The sequence below is a fragment of the Pogona vitticeps genome, chromosome 3 (assembly GCF_051106095.1).
Source record: "Pogona vitticeps strain Pit_001003342236 chromosome 3, PviZW2.1, whole genome shotgun sequence".
In the NCBI taxonomy this organism is placed as follows: Eukaryota; Metazoa; Chordata; class Lepidosauria; order Squamata; family Agamidae; genus Pogona; species Pogona vitticeps.
In genome coordinates this window covers 16,869,733-16,892,722 of record NC_135785.1, presented here as the reverse complement: position 1 = coordinate 16,892,722, position 22,990 = coordinate 16,869,733, and the positions used below count along the sequence as shown (strand labels likewise).

Genomic DNA, 22,990 nt, shown 5'->3' with positions numbered 1-22,990 from the left:
TGTTCTTTACTTTTGCTGTAGATTCTTTTAGCCACACAAAAGAATAGGTATCAGTGACACATGTTCAACCTCTACAACAATTTTTGTGTGGCTCCTATTATCATTATCTAATTTTAACTAAGCTGTGGTTTCCCACTATTTCTGTCTTAGCAGGGGAAAAATTGACTGTTTTGAAGTTATAGTAAATAGATATTCTACAAACTGACATGACATCTCTTTTTTAAACGACACTGAAGCACACATATGGTGTACAACACTGAAGATTTCACTACTCAGATGCCCACTTTATTATGTAATGTGTTGCATGGATCAACTGCAGCAACAAAATACAGTACTCCTACTGAGCCTCTCTGATCACTCCCTAGAGACTGGAAGCTCGTAAACATATAAACATTCAGTATTTGCACTATATTATGGTTCCACAACATATACTATTGATTAAGGAAATGGGCACCTTGCTTCCAATGCAATCTCAGTTCTTAAACATATCAGAGAAAAATGAAAGATAAAAAAACTCAAAAAAACCCCTGCGATACTTTAAAGAAAGTTACATTCTAATATTTTAACTATTTATATTTTTGTAGACAAGTCCACTCCTTCAAAAATAATTATAAAACATAACATTAAAAACTACAAATAAAATCAATAGACAAAACAGTCATAATAACCAGAACCTGTTCATTGAAGAAGAATCTCCAGCTCTGTGTGTAACAGAACAAAACACTATGGAAGTCCTGAGAGAGGTGAGCAAATTAGCCACCTTCTGCATGGGCTTGCATAGCTGTGGCATAGCCCACAAGACAATCTCCCACTTTCCAACTTCTACACCACTGCCACTGATTTTTCTACAGGATGTTCACTAAAAACAACAAAAAACAAAAACAAAACAAACATAGAATTCTGGACATGCTGGGCATTATGGCAAAGCTTCACTGATCCCCAGTTCTCTTTAGATCAAAAGACCAACTGCCTGCTGTGTGAACACAATGTTTGACTACCCAGGCCTTTGATTTAATCCAGCATAGGATCTTAACTGTGGCACAGCATCTGATTTGCCAGCAGAACAATTTGGCTAGCATCACATAGTATTCTGATTTGAGGAAAACAGCTATATTTAACAGACCTGATTGGCTTCGTTTCTGTTACTGACCAATATGCACAGTGAAAACAGTATGGTACACGCCAAGCATGATGACAATACAGCATGTCAGAAACCTGCCTTGTTTTAAAGAGATCTTAATCTGTATTGAAAAGCTCCGACTTTTTATTTCCCCATATCACCTCAAGCAGCCTTGATAAAGAGAATTACTGGGGTGTTATCAGCAAAGAGATTTATTCCATCAGAGAAGACACTGAAAAATAAACAAGCCTTTATCTCTGGAGAAGGAAGAATTCTCACAAGTCCTAATGCAATCAGGCATCTAAAATGAAGTGATTTAGTAAGGACAAAACACACCACGCTGCTCTCAAATGTGGCCCCAAGGACACATTAAGAATGTATAATTTGCTCAGAGCCCCAAAAATGAGTTAAACCTGATCCATGCCAGCACTTTTAATGTTCAGCTACAGAGTAATACACTACAAACTTTCAGGGAAAGATGCTTATTTTGTCTCAGTTCTGAATGTGTAACAAAATGATATATGAACTGTACAATATATATTTATGCTAATACTTACAATCCACAAATAGCAGCCGTGAATCACACTCACTGTGCTGCCCAAATTGGAAATATATATATATATAAATTACCTTTTTAAAATAATGTCTAGTAAATGAGTTTGCTACATGCTGCCCAAGAGTTACATGCAGCTTCCCAAGCCAAATTACATCACCCTTCAAGACCTCCCCAGTTGCTGCTTTTTAAAGAATGCCTATAAACCATTGGCATGATCCACCAACAAAAGAAAAGCAGTGTTAACCCCTAGCTGCTTTTCTGCCTTATTTGCAGTATTTCAAATGTATCTTCCCTTGTTTGAAGCTGCTTGGTTGTTTTCAGGATTTCTTTTTATGCCAAACTGGGGAAGGTGGGGTATCTCCTGACTCAACTGACTCAGGAAGTCCTCCTTCAGAGTAAGTATTGCCTGATTTCCAACCATGAAATATCTTGGAAGGACGTTACAGAGTTTTTAGTCCTAGTGAAGACTTCCTGAGTTATTTAAGTCAAATAGGGTAAAAAAAAAAACCCAAAATTTTACATTAAAAGAAATGTTAATTAAAGTTAACCCCTAAATAAGCTTGAACAAATTTAAAATACCTGCTGATCAGACAGGAAAGAAGCTAAGAGCCCCTCTGCTATCTTTTAGGTCATGGAATGCACTGCTGACTTTTTCTCCACCTTACTTTAGGTGGGAATTGAGCTATAGCCTTTGGTATGCCAGGCAAAGTGGAATATGGACCACTCATAGACCATGATTTCCTGAGCCTACTCTAGTAACAACCTACAACATGTCCTAATATCATTATACTTTGCACTTCCCTGCCTCTATTAAAAGGGAAGTACAGGAATGCAGAATACCAATTGCAAGAGGTAAATTATATAATATCACAAAGACTGAAGGGGAAATTACTTTCAAAAAAACACCCCTTACCCAGAGCTGATCATCCATTCCTGGTGGGTTCTTTTTAATGAAAGCACCATAATAAGTAGCAATATTTCGATGATGTGAATATTTCTTTAGCATGTTAATTTCTTGTTTAATCTCCTCTTCTTCATCCTGAATTAAAAGAAAAATAATTAGCGTCACTGAATCAACAAAAGACTTATTTTAAGGTATTATTTCTCTTCATTGTTTATTTCTGAAGATATATATTCTTTTAAAGATATTCATTTGTTAATTTTCAAATCAAATACTTTAACGTTTTGTAGCCTGTCAGGCTATATGCAAGAACATAAAATTAAACCAATCATAAAACAGTATTTGGTATCTCGTGCAAATGCATACAAACAAGCATAAAAGGCATAAAATGATAAAATAATAGTAATAAAATGTAACAGCATTCTCAAAAAAGAAAAAAACCACACTAGTATACATCCTATTTATACTACTAAATTTGTTAAATGAACAGTGGAAAGACAGAACTTATTGCCTGCTTCATAAGGTATTCACGTTATACATTTCAGTCTACCGCTGAAGCCTGTGAATGCAGGCCCATTTCTGATGCCAGGCACTGGCTTAGAACCAAAACACCTATTTCAGATTTAAATAGGAAGGAAGAAGAGTTGGATGACACCAGCATACAGATGATGCTGAACTTCAACTTTCTGGACAACCTCTCCCTGTGGTTTTATGTAAATATTAAACAGGATTAAGGCACAGGACAGAACCTCGAGGGACCCCACAGGTCACTAGCCAAGGTGTAAAATAGGACATGTCTAGCACTATCTTCTGAACAGTCTGTTCAGGAAGGACTGAAGATACTGCCCCAAGATCCATCCCACTGAGGCAGCCCATAAAAACTGCATGGTCTACAGCATCAAATAACATTAAGAGCCAGCAGAACCAACAGAGACATATTACTATATCTCTATTCCATTTCCAGTGTAAGTCGTCCTCCAAGGGGACCATTGCTGTTTCTGTCCCATACCCAGACCTGAAGTCATACTGAAAAGGATCTGGATAAGCCATCTTATCCAGGAACACCTTGGGCTGCCACTGGATGCTCTAAGCGCTTTGCCCAAGATTTCAACAGAAGTCTTACAACCACCCCAATTAGGCAAATTAGAATTCTGCCTTGTTGAAAAGAGATACTCTTCACACTCTTTATTCCCTCAGCCAGCCAACACACTACCACAGCCTTTTTAATGAGCCAGGAAGGGCAAAGGTCCGATGGACCTCAGCTCTCTAAGGATCTGGTCCACGTCCTCATGCTGTACAAACAGAACATTATTCATTACTGTTGGAAAAGCGGGTGCCAAAGGAACTGTTTCATTAACAGCATCTGATTCAGAGTGAATCTGAGCAGTCTAATCTCCAAAGTGTCTTGCAAACTGTTCAAATCATAATAGGCTTTTGACCTCTCAAGACAGTTCTGCTGAGTGATTTTAAGCAGATGTCATTCTATGCTGAGAAAAATACTTTTTAATATGCCCACAGTGTCACAGCAAAGGCTTTCTTATGAGCTGTAGCCTGTGTTCAATCAGACTTCTGAGTTTTCAGCACTGTTTGCTGTCCTGCTCATTTCATCACTGCCAACTCCCTTGTAAGGTAAGAAGTGAGCCTGGCTTCACTCTGTGGGAAAGGGCACACACGTATGTCTCGTATTATCCTGGCCATTTGCCCTTTTCAGAGATCATCCAGAGTTTCAACAGAAATGTCATGGCAGCAGGACATTCTCCAAGTGTTATCAAGAAACTGCCCAGATCCATCTTTCTCCTGGGTGGAGACTTGCCTCTCACGCCTGCAGAAGCTGTTAAGTCCCAAAAACTCTAAGCTCCATCAGTTAGGACTACATAGAGTTCCTTCATATCCAGATCACCATGACCTTATCCAGCACAAAGAAACAGGCCTAAGTTGCACTCCATCTCATAAGTGGAGTCTGAAACCATTTGGGACTAAACTATGGTCATCATGGAGGACATGAAGTCTTGAGCCACATGACATGGCATGAAGTCCCACAGCATCACTAGCTAAGAAGACTCAAGCACCAATCCTGAGACCAGCTCAACAAACTTAGGAAGGGAGACTGTTGAGCAGGGTTGATATATCAACAGAATCTTTATTTCTTCCTAGTCATCCACACATAGATATACTCACAACCAGTAGACTGTAGGATGGGGTTGAGGGTAACAGAATCACAGAAGACCATTGCAGCTCTGCCTCCATACCCCCCAGGTTATGCTGTAATGGATGAAGCTGACAGAGATTAACTCACCAGCTTCATCCAGTCCATAACACAGGTCAGATTGGTATGCTAGTGAAGGATGAAATTCTGGGTACCTGTTGTTTTCCCATAACTGCCATGTCTCTTCCTATCCTGTAAAATAGTTATGGCCTCTCTCAGTTCCCCTTTACAACCACATGTTTACATTACAGGTAACAACTCAGGCAGATAACTGCCCATGAATAATGTCTGTTGTCTTTCTCATAGTATTTAGACAGGTGGACTGACCTTTGCCTTGTGTTGCCCCTAAAGGGGCACCCCCCACCCTCACAACAGCTCAGCTTATATATCCTCAGTCCCAAGAGTTGTGCAGTAGGGGAAGATGGCAACAGCTATCTGCAGAAGAGTTGATTCTCAGTAAGGACACAATCTTGTAACCAACTGACAGTTCTTCAGGTAGGAGTTCTCCAGGAAAGAGGAGGCAGCAGATGGATGAAGGACAAAACATGCACACACACCTCTCCTGGGATGTCTAAATTGAGTTTGAAATTTACAAACATCAACAAGAGAGTAAAAGGACATAGGCATTTGGCCTTTTGTTCCATGTTTCTTAATCTCTTGCTCTCTCCCCCAGTGTCCTCCTTCTACTATCACCCTTGAGCCAATCCAGTTGGGATAAGCTCTATCTCCCTTTCGTCTACATGGTAATGAATGAATGTAGCACTTAATGAGATTAGCACTCCTACAAAAGCAGCTTGCTCTTTTGCCTCGGAAGACAAGCAAATACAAGGACAAGGTCTGACAGGTTATGAAGTTCCGTATTTAAGAGTGCTTAAAAGTATTAAAGACTATTTTAAAAACGGGCAGTGGCAGCAGTAGCAGCGGCAGCTTCTGCTACCCTCCTTCTAGCCAGTGGACTCTCCTTGATGAGGCTGCAGCCAGGATATGCTGTTGGCGAGAAATGCTGAGAGAAGAGGGGAGTTGGCTGCTTAGGTTCCTGGGCATGGATGAGGGAGGAAAGAGGGTAAGGCAGGGTGGGGAAAAAACATGAATGAGTGATCTTTTGCTGTTGTGCCAAACCCTGCTACAGCATCTTAAGCAGACTTGAAACTATACAAATCATGCCTTCAGGAAAGGATACAAAGGCTTGCAAAGTCACAGAATTAGTCTCTGTTCAAACCAAGATAAGACTTTTTGTGATATATGCACAGTGTTGAAATACTGTACTGATAATTTCAGTATTGACATGCATTTCAAGGAATAATGCTCAGTCTGAAAGAGCCCTTTCTGTCTCCCACTGTTCCTTTCTCCCATAGCTATCATTCTTCTTTTACTTAATTCCATATCTCTACTCAAAACTTCCTCAACATTTTCTGCATTGGCCATTACAAGTTAACTCCAGGGCATTAAAGAGCTAGTACCACTGCTAGAAATGCAGTCTGTCTGTTGGCACCAAGTCCCCCAGCTCCACCAGAAACAGGAAGGTCTGCTGATTTCATTTTTCCTTGACCACTGCAAGTCAACCTTGGCAGAGTAGCCCTATCAGCAAGTACAGTGATAGGCAGTAAATTTTCCAAGACCCATGACCTTTGAAGGCATTTGATAATCTCAACCAAGCTGGAATGGTTCTGACCAGAGTGGCAGATACCTCCCACACAGCTAACTCAGAGAATGTCCTCAGAGACGGCCATTATCAGGACTCAAAACTCACTTGTGAGTCTCTGTTTTTCCTAGCTTTCCCATGGACACAGTCACCCTCTGAATTCCCCTGGACTGAATTAAAATTACTACATTTGAACAATAATAGATAAATTAAAACGATCATAAGACAGCTCGACCCATACCTAGGTAGGGATACTATCAAGGTCTTGGTGTCCTGGCACAGCCCACAGATGATTTCTATCCTGGCTTTTTAAGTCCTCACACACACCTATTTGACATACCAAGTAGCAGTTGACAGATGGCTCTAGCAGCCATTTAAAATTTGCACCACACATATCTCATAGCTTCAGTTTTGTTGATTGTAAGAAATTAAAATTAATAACTTAAAATATACACACCCACATGACCACTACCCAGAAAGTTCAGTAGAAACCAACTAAAAGGGGAGGGGATTTACCCTTTGTGTAACCCATACAGGGTTACACAACCACCCTAAAAATCTGGAAACGGCTATCTTCAATAACCATAGTATAGTACCATGGAGATACACAGGATGTTTATGATATTGTTACCCTTCATGGCATCCTTCTGGATTGCCTAGCTTGGAGAGGATTTTCTCTGTTGGGGAGGGTCATGTTTTGATACCTACACAAAGTGGCATCACATTGAAGCTTGGACCTAGAATGGATCTTTATGAGAAGGACACCCAGTCCAGTGAAAATTAAGTATTTATTCCTAGAGCTATTAGATTTTAAACGTCATATCTAAATATATCATTTAATTATGGACCAGTTGTCAGTACATGGATCTCCGCTTACTAAGGAGTCTCTGTATATGCTCAAAAGAAAAATGGCTACGGAAAAATGAAAAGAAAAAGTCTGGGAAAACTGGAACAGCAGAAAGAGGAAAACCAAACAGTAGAGTTTTTCAGAGGAAGCGAGGCTGAAAGGGAGGCCTATATAGGGGGTGGAGGGGCTGCTGAATGGAACTGAAAGCAAATGAAGTTGGTTTATTGGCTTAAATCCTACATTTAAATGTGTTTTAAAGACAAGCTCTTTCTGAAATCTCACACTGTTTTTCCAGGCAAGAAAATTGACAATAAGGCTTAAAATGGTGTGTGAGTTTTTCGTGAATCGAGACTCTTGTTAGTAAACCTCAATGTGCTTATACAGTATTTCCGAAAGCATTAGTAATTTTATACTTTCTTCAACTTTGCCAATTTGGCAAGTGTAATTTCTCTCCTTCTATTAAAGGAACAACAAGTTTAACATCTTGAAAATCCCTGTTCTTTTTGTCATGTAAATTTCTCAGTCACCATATTTATGCATTTTTGGTAGGTCATTCTCTTAATTATACAACAGTTCTGTGCATGCTCATGTGTCGCTGAATCAGGCAAAACACAATAATAAGAATTCAATACTTTAATAGTTTCCTCTCAGAGAGGTGCAACATACATTGTTCTCCCAATACTGGCAAAATGAGTCAGCCCACAATAGCATGTCTTGATTTCATTGAGTCCCAGCCTAATCCAGTCTGGAAAGCTGCCATTTAGTAAAGTGAGGCACTGAGGACTAGTACCAGGAGAGAAATGACAGAAAATATTAGACGAGCATCTTTCCTCAAAGCCAGCATTGTATTTCAAAAGATTGTGTAAGGGGCAGAGCAACAAAGAAATGGACTGTATGTAGACTTAAAGATGGCCGCCCAACCTTCCAGCCAGAATAATGGAACTGGTAGGCAAAGTAAGCACAATTTCCTTGAAAATTAAATCATCTGTAACTTCTCAGTAAGTTTTGAGAGACCTGACAAATTCTTAGATGTCACTGTTTCTCATTTCTTTAAACTTTATTTATTTTCTTAAAAAAAAAAAAACTAGAGCTAACTGAATCACAGGGTATTTCTGTCCCTAATAAGATTTCCAGTGTACTGAAAATTAAGACTGTTCCCAACACCCAAATGGGATCAATATACTGACAAGCAGAATACATCTATTATATTTCTTTGCATCTATTACGTATTCAACGCATTAAAATGGCCTTTTTAGGCAGGCCTTCCGGGAGTCTACAACATGGAAGTGGAAGGTGTGGAAGGGGAGACACGGCAACTGGATGTCTTTCCAGTTGCCATGACTCACTTTCTAGATAACCTCACCCAAATAACTTGAGAATCTTCACAGATGTAACACAGTGACTGTTTTAGTGTTTTATACGGCCCATTCTGCCACCTTGCCTTTGAAATCTCTTAATTTATTTTTAGTTTTTAGTTTTGTGTGGATTATTTATTTTATGTTTAATTTTGATTATGTTTATTGTTTTTATATTATTGTTTATTTGTTTTCAAGTTGTGAACCACCCAGAGTGGCAGCCAGATGGGTGGTACAAAAGTAAGTAAGTAAGTAAGTAAGTAAGTAAGTAAGTACTGTAAGTAAGTACTGTAAGTACTGTAAGTACTGTAAGTACTGTAAGTACTGTAAGTACGTAAGTAAGTAAGTAAGTAAGTAAGTAAGTAAGTAAGTAAGTAAGTAAGTAAGTAATTTTAAAAATGCCATGGTTCTTTTCCTGACCCTGTCAATGGTACACAAATGTCAAAAAGTAAGTGATTTTGTCGAGACTTTGTGCTTGTTTTGTCTATTTATTCTGTTTATTGTTTCTTTATTTTAATTGTTTTGTAATTTGTTGTTTTATTTTATTGTATTTTATCTTTGTTGTTGGCCGCCTAGAGTAGTCCACCGTGACTAGATAGGCGGGATATAAATTAAATAAAATAAATAAATAAAATAAATTTATCACAACAAACAAACCTTTGATGACAAGTGACTGAAATTTGGAGACATAGTTTACAATTTCTCATGTGAGAATGCTACAGAATGTCTAAATCCAGTTTTTAATATGAATCCTTCAATAAAATGTGGCTCTGGGGGATTAAAAGGTACTATTCTAGTGCGCGAGATTAATCTGCACCCATCCACCTATTTATTCCATTTATAGTTTTTGATGGATCGTACCCAAAGTAGTAAGGTTTCACTCAAATATTGCAAAACAAGTCCATTTTAGTGTGCAAGACAGGGCTGAGCAACCTGCGACCCTTCAGATACTGCTGAACTACAGTTCCTATGAGCTCCAGCCATTCCGGGTGATGGGAGGAATAATTCCTCAATATTGAGAGGAGCACAGGTTCTCTACTGTCGTAGTTCCCTTTAGGTATTTTTTGCTACTAGACAAACAGCTAACACAATGGAGCAACACCCCCCCCCCAACCCCACACTCCTCCTCTTCAAGAAACCCATAAATAGAAAGTATTTAACAAAGCTGTCTTGCAAATTTTCAAGTCTGTGAAGAAGCCAGTTACATATATTATTCATTCAACCCATAGGAAATTAGCATATTCACATTCCTATTCTTAGGTCACTAGTCTACAGTAAATGTTGCAGCTCATGTTGCTTCTAGTAAATATATTACAACAATGTAATTCAAATAAAAGCAAAAACATTATTTTATGCAAACAATTCAGTAACCAGCAGTAACACTACATAGAAGTCAAGCAGTGGGCATGTTTTGAAAGGAAAAAGTAGATATTCCCTACTTGACAGCAGGAAATAAAGATGGTTCTTGACAGGTCTCTGCTGGCAGGGAAGATACAGATCCAGGCTTTCTTTCCCCCTACAATTCTAAACTCTATAATGTCTGCCACAATTTGTATAAATATAACAGACTGAGTTCTGCCATTCAAGGGAACATTTGTAAACCAAAATAGAGCGTGCAATGATCTGCTGTTTACAAATGCTGAACTCATAGCCATGAAGAAACAGAAGAGGAAGAGAAAAGTAAGATAAGAGAATGACACAAGGAAAAAAAAGAGAAAATAAAAAGGAAGAATGGTCTACCAGTTACCTTGTGGAGACTAGAAATTTTAGATTACCTAAAAATATAGATCCTCTGTCACTGCTGATATGTAAGTATCCATTCTGAACTCTGTGGCTGAAGCACTGAAGTAATTGCCACAGAAGACCCAGTGTTCCCCATGAAGGGAATGTGTGTCATGGCTCATCACTAGAGATGGGGGTATTCGTATTCAAATACCCCTGCACACATGGAGATAACGAGGATCTGGCCCCATGAGGCCAGACAGTCCACTCACCAATGCGCTAGTGCCATGGGATCCATGCTGCCATCCTATTGCTCCGGAGATCATGATCACTGAGCCACTCTTCAACCTGGCAGAGAGGCTTGTCGTCCCACCTCCTGCCAGGAGTAGCTTGGTGATCGGGATCTCTGGAGCGATAGGACGGCAGTGCAGACCCCGTGGCATTAGCACATCAGTGAGTGGAGGGTCCGGCCCCATGGGACTGGACCCTTGTTATATCTACCTGTGGGGGGTATTTGTATTCATAAACGAATAACCCCATCTGTACTCATCACAGAGGCACAGAGATGGGTGAGTTTTAGAAATAAGGATCAACTGAAGTAGCCTATACTTCAGGGAAAACCTTAACATAGAGACAGATATTTTCAAATTCTTAAGCAATCTTTTTCCAATGCTTTAATCAAACAGATGCGCAACTAAAAAGCAAGATAAGAAGAGTACATTACCCCAGTGACGTCCATAACTTTAATAGCTGCAAGCTGCCCTGTTTTAACATGACGACCCTGGAATAGAACACACAAGCAAGTGGTTAAACATTGGTATCAAAAATTCAACAAACTGCTTCTAATCCAACAGGTGTGGTGAATTCTGTCATGCCTTTTTGTCTAATACAGCTTACTATCTACAGTGAGAGGCATAATTTCCTGAAAAAAAAAACCTCTGCAAAATTAGTAGTCAGTGGTATAACTTCATTATTCATCAGGAGTGTATACTGTACTTCAGCATGGCACAATATCAGACAGTGATCAAAATCCTGTTGCTTTGTGTAGCAAATTACACTAGAGTAGGTCAATTTAATCAAGGGGGATTTAGTGAGTCACTTCCTCCATAAATTCCACTGATTCAAATGGACCTACTCCAACTGCAACCTACTATGCTAAAGTAAAACACAGTTAGAATAGGCCCATTTGAATCAACTGAATTTACAGAGATGACTTACCAAATCCCAGACAGTGCATATCCAACTGACAGAGAGCATCCAAGCTAAGTGTGATATATATCCATAAGAATAAGCATGTTTTTAATTAAAGGTTTTATGGAAGAAGACAAAAAACAAAAATGACCATGTCACCGACAAACATTAATATCAAAGCAGGGATCTTGCTCGCCCGTGGATCAAAATAAAATTACATTAAATGTTTAACATCTCAAATATCATCTTTAAAAAAACCAGCTGCATGAATCTCAATCATAATCAGAGGTGTGGCAGAATGTGAAGGCACCTGTGGTTTTTTATGTTGCGGTCTTTCTCTCACAGTGCAGTCCAGATAAACACTACCACCATCAGCCCAAGTTGCCATTTGTTGAGTCAAAGAAGGTGCCATTGGTGGCAAAGAAAGATTCCCCACCTTGAGAGGACAGCATTGTCAAAGACCATGGGTTTTAACTCAGGACTACATGGAAGTGAGGATAAACGCCTTCCTCCAGCTGCTCTTTTTATTTAAACAGAGATACACAAAATACAATTTCATATATTGCCAGCTGGGCTCTATGTTTTCAGGATCATTTTTTACCTTGTGTGATGTGCAAAAGACTCTTAATAACTTAAAATACTTTTAAAATGATTGTACTCTTACTCTGGATTTTTTTCTATTCAGCTAGTCAAAAGCATATTTACTTTGCAGCTGAATGCACAAGTAATACACCTCAGAGCTGACACTCTGAAGTTAACCAAGGTCCTGGATGCTAAAGAATTAGTAGATTAGTCTCATTCCCCATGGAATGAAATGCAGTAACACAGCATAACTGTCACCTTCAGACAGGATGAGCTTTTACAATTTCAGAGAAGATGTAAATGAGTGTCACATTTCTCCTACTGAGGGGAAAATGCCAAATCATGTTAGAATTCAAATTACTGGCCAAAAAAAGCTGAGGGGAAGCTGGGAATGAGAACCCAAACTGATTAACCAGCTAATAATATCACGTATTACCGTTGTAATTTTCCAGTTCACATTTAAGGCAGATATATTGTTTATGTAGCACAAAGGGTCATTTCTAATATTACAAGACCTTTCTCACATTTATTTAGATGGAAAGAGAAACAAGTATGCGAAAAGTGCACTGATCCAAGGAACAGATGAACAGCAACACCGTGAAATCATTTTGACTGTGATTTTTGCCTTCAGGTAGTTTGGATATTATATTTTAAATATACAATTTCATCAATATATTTCTGCAGCTTGGTTATATTCTTTCTTTCTCCTTCCCTACTCAAGCAAATCCTTAAATATACTTAAAGTACATCCGCTTAGAATGTCAACTTTAATCTAACATGCAGAAAATGAATATCTGAATGGCAAAGCCTGGAAGTAACTCATAAAAATAAAGAACAAGTTGCTCATAGTTAGTTCTTTTCTATTTAGCATATTTAACACAAGGATCCTGGGATAACTTGATCACCTGTAGCATCTTGTCAAATGACAAGAAGAATCTGGCATAGAACATTTTACTTCTCAACTAATTTTGGGAACGACTGACAGAAGTACCCACAGAAAATAAATAAGTAAAAATATTAAAACAAATAGAAAAGGGGGAAAACTAGGTATAGCAATCTGTGAAGTCCAAGAAAATGAATTTCCAATGAGTTTTTAGATTGCTGGGTGACCCTGCACAAAATTCATCAAAACTGCCTTAGAAGAAAAGCTCTAAATGTAACACGCTACAACTTAATCATATCAGTCCAATACCTCTTGACAATTCAAAGCTAACTATTCCCACAAATAGAACAAATAAACCAGTAGTTATTGCAGATGCCATACAAGTTCCATGGTATTTCTCCAGTGAGGAACTAGGTCTAATATCTGAGAAACCTAACATAACCCAAGAAGAAACAAACTTAGTAACATTGCCAAAATAGGAAATTATTTGTAATTGTAAAAAGCTAGCTTATTAAAATTTCCCTAAGCCCAAAGGCAGACTTTCCCAATATCAATGTAAGATTCATTTTATGCATCTTGTAGATCTACTTGTTCCAAGGTTTACCATAAAGGATATAATATAGATAGAATATCTGTTTCATTACTTCCTTAATACACATGCTGTAAGCGGCATTGCCAAGGAGGTATACTGACAAAAGAGTAAATTCCGGAGGACGGGATTGCTGCTGATTTGATTTTTTGAGAATACTACTCGTGCAACCTTGCTCCATGATGAACTTAAATCTGAATCCAAAGATAATAGACTTGATAATTTTATTAATTTAGAAAATGTTCAGAACCCATCCCCCATCACTGCATGCAATCAAGACAACTCTGTTGGAAACAAGAACCAGTATATCAAACAAAGGAATCCGATCTCTTTCATGACCCTGAAGAGAAGAAATTATTAAGGACTTTTCTGGCTTTATCTAATCAGACTCAGGATGTAATGATTGATAGAATATCAGCACAGAGAGAACCCTCACCCTCACCAAAGGCTCTGACAAAAGATTCAGCAATCAATGATGTTGTTTTTTTTTTTGATGAATATAAATAGCCATGTGACAGCAGAACAGTAGGAAAGGAAGAAGAGCAAGGGAAATAGGTTGGCATACAAACATTCTGACTTTAAATTTGCCAGCCTAGCATGCTTTCAAGGAAATCAATGACGAGTGCAGAATGGCTTCAAAAAAACCTATCTCAGCCCAGAGGATCTGGGACAATGTGAATACCCCTTGAGGCATAGTGATAAATTACCCTGTTTCCTCGAAAATAAGACAGGGTCTTATATTAATTTTTCCTCCAAAAAATGCATTAGGGCTTATTTTCAGGGGATGTTTTACTTTTTTTCACGTATTGATTGATTGATTGATTGATTGATTGATTGATTGATTGATTGATTGATTGATTGATTGATTGATTGATTGACTGATTGATTGATTGATTGCATTTATACCCTGCCTATCTGTCTGTCTGTCTGTCTGTCTGTCTGTCTGTCTGTCTGTCTGTTTATACCTCGCCTATCTGGTCTACTCGACCACTCTAGGCAGCTTCTAGTATAGGATAAAACAATAAAACACAAGAACATTACATAATCATTTGATACAGTTACAATAAAATGGAGTGAGAATAAAATAAGAAGGAATAGAAAAGAAATCAGGTATTGACTGGAGGGAAGGCCTGGATGTACAACAATGTTTTTAATTGGGTTTTAAAGATGTCCAGCATAGGGGCCGCACGAATCTCTGAAGGGAGGTTGTTCCAGAGGTGAGGAGACACCGCCAAGAAGGCCTGGTTTCGTGTCTTTTCCTTCCGGACGTCTCTCAGCGTCAGGCTCCTCAGCCTCACCTCCTGACTCACACGGGTGATCCGGGTAGACCTTGGTGGGAGCAGGCGTTCCGCCAAATATCGAGGTCCTAAACCGTTTAGGGCTTTGTAAGTAAGCATTAAGACTTTGAAGTCGACGCGGAAACGAATGGGCAGACAATGCAATGCAGCCAGAGTTGGAGAAATATGTTGGTATTTTCTCACTCCAGTGAGGAGTCTGGCTGCCGCATTCTGCACCACCTGAAGTTTCCGCATCAGCCTCAAAGGCAGCCCCACGTAAAGTGCGTTAGTGTCTAATCTTGAGATAATGAGCGCATGCACCAAGGTAGTGAATGCTCCCGTGTCGAGATAGGGCCGCAGCTGGGCAATCCGCCAGAGGTGGAAAAAGTCGGTGCGGACTACCGACGCCACCTGGGTTTCCATGGTGAGTGTTGGGTCCAGATGTACGCCCAGGCTGCGGAGCCCACTCTTCGCGGCCAGGGTCACCCCCCCCAAACGTGAGAGAGTCACCCAAGCCATCAACCACGGGGCCACCCACCCTCAGAACCTCTGTCTTGTCCAGATTCAGCCTCAGCCCACCTATCTAGTCAAATGACCACTCTAGGCGGCTACAACGATATGTACAACGATATACATTTATTTAAATACAGTCATGTCATCTTCTGGTTGCTGCACAATGGTGGAGGGTGGGGTTTCACTTAACTGGAGCTTTTTTTTGGAGTAGGGCTTATATTACGAGCATCCTGAAAAATCCTACTAGGGCTTATTTTCAGGTTAGGTCTTATTTTCAGGGAAACAGGTATAAACCTTATTCAAAGCCTCAGAAGGGTAACGGACCTGTTTTGATAGATGAGAGACAAGAGTTGAATCAGATAGTGGAACATGGCTGATTGAACATCAAGCTGAACAGTCAATAGGAACATCCAATCCTCATTTTAATACCTGGCCTGGGGTTAAATAGAAAGAACTGATCACAAACGACTACCAGTTTAAAATCATTTCATGGAACATGGCAGGCTGGCATCCTGTGCAAGGAGATTCGGGAGTTATGGACTTATTTAGATCTTACGATGTGATTTTATTACAGGAAACATGGTTCACCAAGAAAATCAACCTGAATGGATATTTGGTAAATGACATGCCTGTTGAATCCTGAAGGTAAAGAGGATGTGCCAAAATTGGTAGAAACTTTGGTTCCTTTGTTGTTATATGTAGACAACGTTATTCTTATGTCACTCTCTAAAACAAGTCTAAGAGATAATTTTAGGAAAATCAAGTTCATAGCTTTTACTAGATGCACTTAAGTAAAGGAGTGGATAATCGATGGACAGCAGAGTGAGCAGATTAAGAAGTTTAAATACCAAGGCATTGTTTTCTCCTCCAATCTTTTTTTTTAAACGAGCCACAGTCTGTAGTGCAGGTAGCACAGAATACAAATAAAGCAGTTTCTTCAGGTTTTTCAACACCAAGGAGGCACAGTTAATCTCTGCTGCATTGCAGATAGTTAAGGTCAAAGATCTATCTCAGCTGTTACATGGTACTCCACTATGGATTAAAGGTTTTAATTCAACTTGAAAATCTTGAAAATGTGCTCTCAAGCCTGTTGCACTCCCTTTTTGGAATGCCTAGGTGTGTTTCATTTATAAGACTACAACTAGAAGCCAGCCTCATATCTCTAGAGTGCAAAGCTTGGTCTCTTGCCTTTTGGTATTGGTTAAGGGTTGTTTGTGATGTGCGCTGACCCATCTTTAAGTTAACTTTATTTCTTACAAAAAAATGTTTTTATCAGTTCTTGGTTCGAGGGATTTATAGCTAAATTACGCCTAGTAGGCTTTTCTATGGATTTTCTCTACACACAGGATCACCACACTATAAAACCTCTTAGAACAATGAATCAAAGACAAGGATTTGCAATATTCTCTATCAAATGCCCACAGAACTTGTTTGCAAATGTATTTTGGCTTAAATTTTGAATTTCCTATACATGCTGGATATCTGGATAGCTCGATCATCTGCAGCATCTTCCCTAATAACAAGGAGAATCTGGGACAGGTGATTTTGCTGGTCAACTATTTTTGGGCTGACTAACAGACAACCCTATTGACCCTCTGCAACAACACTTTTCACCACATGAGAACAGGAGACAATCCGAGATGGCAGTAACTTCTTGGTTTTTGTCCTTCCGGATCACCACTGGGTAAAATCTTAAGCTGTGTTTGGTACTGAACTGTGCAAATGAACAAAACTAGGTCACTGGAGAAGAACCCAGAGTTCCTTAGAGAACAGTGTTATATTCAGTCTGCCAGAGAACACACTTCCATATAGGCAAGGCATGGAGTTACAGCAAGAATTTGATGAGGTGGATTAGATGTTTTCAGCTACTATCTTTTGTAAAGAAAGGAGAGCACTCAGTACAGGGCTGCAAAGCCCCAGTCCTGCCAGAGGCCAAGAGAGCTCCTCGGTGTTTTGGGGTGCCCTGCGGGACCCACATCAGGGGCTAGGTGTTCGTCCCACAATTCTCTAGTGCACAGGTATTAGCATACGCTAATACCTGTGCACTAGAGGATTGTGGGAGGAACACCTAGCTAATACTAATGCGAGGCAAGGACCTAAACATCATCCAGTGAAAATTGCTCATAGAAATAATCGTTTTGGGAAGCACAACATTGCTCAAAAAAAGTCACTGTCTAGTGAATTCGTCGTTTTGTGAGGCAATTGTCTTGCAAGGCACCACTGTATTTCTCTGTGACATGTACTGTTTGGCTGGAACAAATTGAACGTACGCCAGCAGAATGTTCAGTATACTAAAGTGTTGCAACTTCACTAGCAAGACAACATCAGATACCTTCAAACTGCATGTTATGTTGTGTATGCACAAATATCCATACTATAAATTATTGTTTAATAATGCCTTTGAATATAGGAACAGCTACTGATAAACTAGATGCACAAGACGGTCATTTTTATGCTTCCATAGGTGGGAGGGGGCATCATGCTCAGTTAAGCGTCAGTCGTATCCTGTATAACTCACATTCAATTTATACATCAAAACTGTAAAGCATGTGGCTTTACAGATGACCTAAAAGCCACTTAGCATTCCAGCAGAGTGGCACTGCTTTGCTTTAGGTCCGTGTTACTTTCTTGAAACAGCATAACAGGCTGACAAATTGTGCAAAGCGTACCAATATACTTCTTCTGGCAAAAAAAATGTCTTCTAATGAGAAGCAGCCCTGAGTCCAGGGTGAACTGAGGTCATCTGAGTGAATTTCAGAATACTGAGCTGACTTGTGCATTGCCCGTTCCCAGATGACACGCATATGTCACTTGCTACCTAGTTTTCATCATCAGCTAACAATTCAAAGAACCTGAACACAGAAACTTCTGCTCCTAAAACAAATAAGCTGTTGGAAATAAAAGACCCAACTAAAGCTATTTACTTTCATCTTGTTCACATATAGGGGTGAGGGCAGGTTTTGGAGATCTGGGGGCAAATTTACCTCTCAATTAGACCCACTGGCTGCTATAAAGAGCACCTGAAAATGGGGGGGGGGGGGGGAAATGAAGGAAGAAACCAGAAGGGGATGGAGACTGGAAAAAAAGTTTTTATTTTTAAAACGGGGACGCGTGTGTTATGCTGCACTCGCTTACAGCAGTCCTAATATGGCTTTCAAGGTAAGTGAGATATTTAAGGAGTCTATATTTAGCCTACTCTTGAAATATATAACATGGCATCTAGTGCTTGATTCATATCCATCTTAAAGACTGATAAGCTTTCATAGGCTGCGGCTCATTTGATCTAGGACTCCCAATGTCATGAGACCAGATGTGTTAAGTTCCCTTACAACTGATGGACGATTATGTTTTAATATATTAATCTAGCTGCTATATTCAGTGCTAGCTGCAGTTTCTGGTTCATCGTCAAGGGCAGCCCCACCACAGTGGGGTTTGTTGTACCCAATATAACATTCTGCATTAGCTAATCTGGCCAGGTTTAAAACAATTATGGAGAGAAGAGCAACTGAAGCTGACCAAAAGCACTCTGAGGCACTGAGACCATGTGCATCCAGCAATCCTCTCAAGAAACACATCTGTTTTTTCAAAGGGACTGCAAGCCCATTCAGGACAATTCCCAACAATTTACAGAGACTCTATCTGATCAAGATTCACCTTCAGTTTATTGGAGTTCCTCCAACTTATTACACCACCCTGGCATTGCGCCAACACCTGCATAGCATCACCTGATTCTGATGAGAAGGAGTAACAGGGCCGGGGACCATCAGCATACTTACCACACCCAGCTTCCAAACCTCAGCTTCAGATATATTTGTGTTTAGTCGTTTAGTCGTGTCCGACTCTTCGTGACCCCATGGACCAGAGCACGCCAGGCCCTCCTGTATTCTACTGCCTCCCGGAGTTGTGTCAGGTTCATGTTGGTTGCTTCGCAGACACTGTCCAGCCATCTCATCCTCGGTCGTCCCCTTCTCCTCTTGCCGTCACACCTTCCTAACATCAGGGGTTTTTCCAAGGACTCTTTTCTTCTCATGAGATGGCCAAAGTACTGGAGCCTCAGCTTCAGGATCTGTCCTTCCAGTGAGCACTCAGGGTTGATTTCCTTTAGAACTGATAGGTTTGTTCTCCTTGCAGTCCAGGGGATTCTCAAGAGCCTCCTCCAGCACCACAATTCAAAGGCATCAATTCTTCGGCGGTCTGCTTTCTTTATGGTCCAGCTCTCACTTCCATACATCACGACAGGAAAAACCATAGCTTTGACTATTCGGACTTTTGTTGGCAAGGTGAGGTCTCTGCTTTTCAAGATGCTGTCAAGATTTGTCATCGCTTTCCTCCCAAGAAGAAGGCGTCTTTTAATTTCGGGGCTGCTGTCTCCATCTGCAGTGATCATGGAGCCCAGGAAAATAAAATTTGACACTGCCTCCATATCTTCCCCTTCTATTTCCCAGGAGGTGATGGGACCAGTGGCCATGATCTTAGTTTTTTTGATGTTGAGTTTCAGACCGTTTTTTGCACTCTCCTCTTTCACTCTCATTACAAGGTTCTTCAATTCCTCCTCACTTTCTGCCATCAGAGTGGTATCATCTGCATATCGGAGGTTGTTGATATTTTTTCCGGCAATCTTAATTCCGGCTTGGGCTTCTTCCAGTCCAGCCTTCCGCATGATGTATTCTGCATACAAGTTAAATAAGCTGGGGGACAGTATACAGCCTTGCCGTACTCCTTTCCCAATTTTGATCCACTCAAAATTCAGATATATACACACACACTATGAGCCCTCTCCTTCACAAGCACTGCTTAACTTGTTAATCTTTATTTTCATATATGAAAAGGATAACTACCTTTGCTTGGAAAGGAAAGGAAAGGAAACTGTGAAGCTAGTTACAGAATTAGGTTTTTCAACAAAGCAATATTTGTTATTGCAAATAGAATAAATTATCTAAACAGATAATCTGATCGCACAACAAAGAACTTCAACATTGGGAAAGTAATATAAATTGCCACTACTATAGCTTTCTTTTATTTTTTGCTGTTTCCTAAATCTACTTTCCTAACTGAAACCATGCCAATTGGCCTGCTTCCTATTTTAAAGGCAGATCCTGTGATTTCACCTCATTCTCATGAATTTGAGCCTGGCCACAAATCTGACAACAGTCTCAAATCCTTCGACGCATCCAATAAAGCCGGTTGAGCTCCCCTAAAGTACAAAAGCCAAAATAATCTAGATTCATCCTTCTGAGGCAAAGGAGTTCTGAAGATTATGTGTGTTCCTCATAAATATTATCGGTGCTACACATAACCTCAAAGAGGCTCTTGGCCTTGAGAACTGTACATACTCTAGGTAGGTATTTCAAGCAGAAGAAACTTTGTAAAGGCAGCCAGGAAAAAAAAAGATGGGAGTGAAGTCAAAATGGAACATGCTTCTGTGGTGTAAATGCTGTGCTTCACTCAGTGTTATAAAGCCAGAATAGATCTGGGGTAGGAGTCATGAAGCATGTTGAACCACAGGTAATCTCAAGTCTGTTTTTGCAGCCTCTGGTTCCCAGCCAGAAGACAACATAAAAAACATACACATCATGTACTATTTTCAGTCTCTGACTAAATTAAGGGCGTGCTTAGAAGCTACTTATACCAACTCAGATTATTGGCCCCAAAAGCCTAATTTTGTATATTCTTTGAATGACTTTCCTGGATTTCACCACATCCCTTAAAATCCTTTTGGCAACTTTTTGTAAATTTCTGAGCCTCACTATGTCACACTCCTCACCAACGCTCTCCATGCACTAACAAGATGTTCTGCCTTCCCACAAAAACTTCCTGGTCTTGTTTTTCTTTTCTTTTTTGTGTTTGCTTTTCATTTTTGTTGCTCCTTTTTACCTGTTCTTTTCTGCAAGAAACACACAAATCCCACACAGCTCCGCACCCTTTCCAGGGAATACTGTGCAGGAAAGATAGCAGTTCCTTGCTGAAAGATTCATATTCCTCTTCCACAGACAGGTGAGAGTGGGCAATGCGCTTACAACCCATCACATGAACTCTGGAATACAGCCAACCTATTTGATAATTTTGGATTGACCTTTTCTGTACCTCTCCTAGGTGAGCAAACAGCTCACCGCCACCCCGCCACGAACACTAAAGAAAAGAGGATGAAGCACTGGTCACAATAGGCCCCACCATAATACAACCTTTTTATGGAGAATGTAACCTTTTCTTATCCAGCAAACAGAACCAAAACCCCAAGGGAACAAGCAAGAGGTTGTGAATTCTGCCCCAAGTCTTGCTTGCCATCAGATCTGAAATATATTTCCTCTCTCCTTCCTTCCTTCCTTCCTTTCTTAAAAAACAGCACGTTTGTTGGTTGCATGAAAATACATTACTCTGAGAGTATCTCTTAGGTGTATTTAATAGAGAAACAATAAGGAATGCTTACAGAATCAAATTAACATACGTCTGATTCATATCTGCACTTTCAGGATTTTTTTTTTGTAAAAAAAATCTATTTACTTTTGATTTAAGACAAGTCCTTGCAAAACATTTATATAATGTGTTTTTTCTTAAGGCATTCTAGGGGAGATAATGAAATTCATTTTCAGCTGAATCTTACTTCTGGTTTTGGTGGTGTGCGCACATACATACACATCATGCTTTATGCACGTGAGGAAGTTCACTTTGCTTTTGGACCCAAAAACATGATGATGGTGAATTTCAAGGAACGTCTGCACAGATTAGGCTGTCCTCTATTAAGTTGGAACACTGGCCAATCCTGTCCAATTTAGTTTTTTATGCCAACCGTGATCATGAGCAGAGATCTTTCCCAACACAGTTACCAACACTCACTTAACTAGAGATCTCAGGATTGTACCTGAGACCTTCTCTGTACAAAGCACATGCACTACGACAGACATGTAGCATAAATTAAGAACATCTCCCAAAACATGAGTAATCAGACTACTAAGGATATTTAAAACACCTTTTTCCTAAAAGCTGTTCTAAGCAAAATAATCAATTTAATAACTTTCTGGGAAAGGAGTAACTAAGCTACTTTACTGAAGCACCACCAACAAATTAATTAATTAATTAATTAATTAATTAATTATATTTCTATCCCGCCCATCTAGACCAAAGGTCTACTCTGGTCGGTTAAAGGAATCTTGTCACATCTTAAAGAGGTCTGTACAGTATCTGGCTTCAGCTCTTGTGGACTCCAGCCCAATTCATTAGATGAGATTACAGTCCAAAAAGTGCTCCCCGCTCTTTAACATTTTAGTTTTTAAGGTACCAGAAGGCTGTTGTTAATAAAAGACCTCTGTTACTCTACAGAAAACCCATGCAGTGCCATAACTAATCAGTTCTATTCCTGTCTTCTAATTATCTCTTTTTTATTTGATGACAATCATAATCCAGAGAAGACAGGAAATAATATCAATTTTTCAGTTACTCCATCCCTCAGTGTTCCAGGAAAACTCGTTTAAAAATATATATCAGTTTTTAACATTAAAATTGTGTTCTAGATCATCTTGAACCAATCAGGGATAAATCAGGCATGACTCTAGTTGCATAAATGCAATTATTGTGACTCAATTTTTAAACCAAAATAACAGCAGGATGA

The 22,990-nt window shown here is 39.6% G+C and overlaps 1 protein-coding gene across 11 annotated transcripts in view; it reads right to left on the bottom strand.

Annotated features, from left to right (window-relative positions):
* TNIK (TRAF2 and NCK interacting kinase) overlaps positions 1–22,990 on the bottom strand; it is a 327,386-nt gene that overhangs the window by 158,775 nt on the left and 145,621 nt on the right. For all 11 annotated transcript variants that reach the window (XM_020793810.3, XM_072996188.2, XM_078389655.1 and 8 more), the window contains exons 3-4: positions 11,074–11,130; positions 2,590–2,715 (exon numbers count right to left, since the gene is read on the bottom strand). In XM_020793810.3, coding sequence (XP_020649469.2) covers positions 2,590–2,715; positions 11,074–11,130 — 183 coding nt within the window. The remainder of the gene's footprint in view (positions 1–2,589; positions 2,716–11,073; positions 11,131–22,990) is intronic.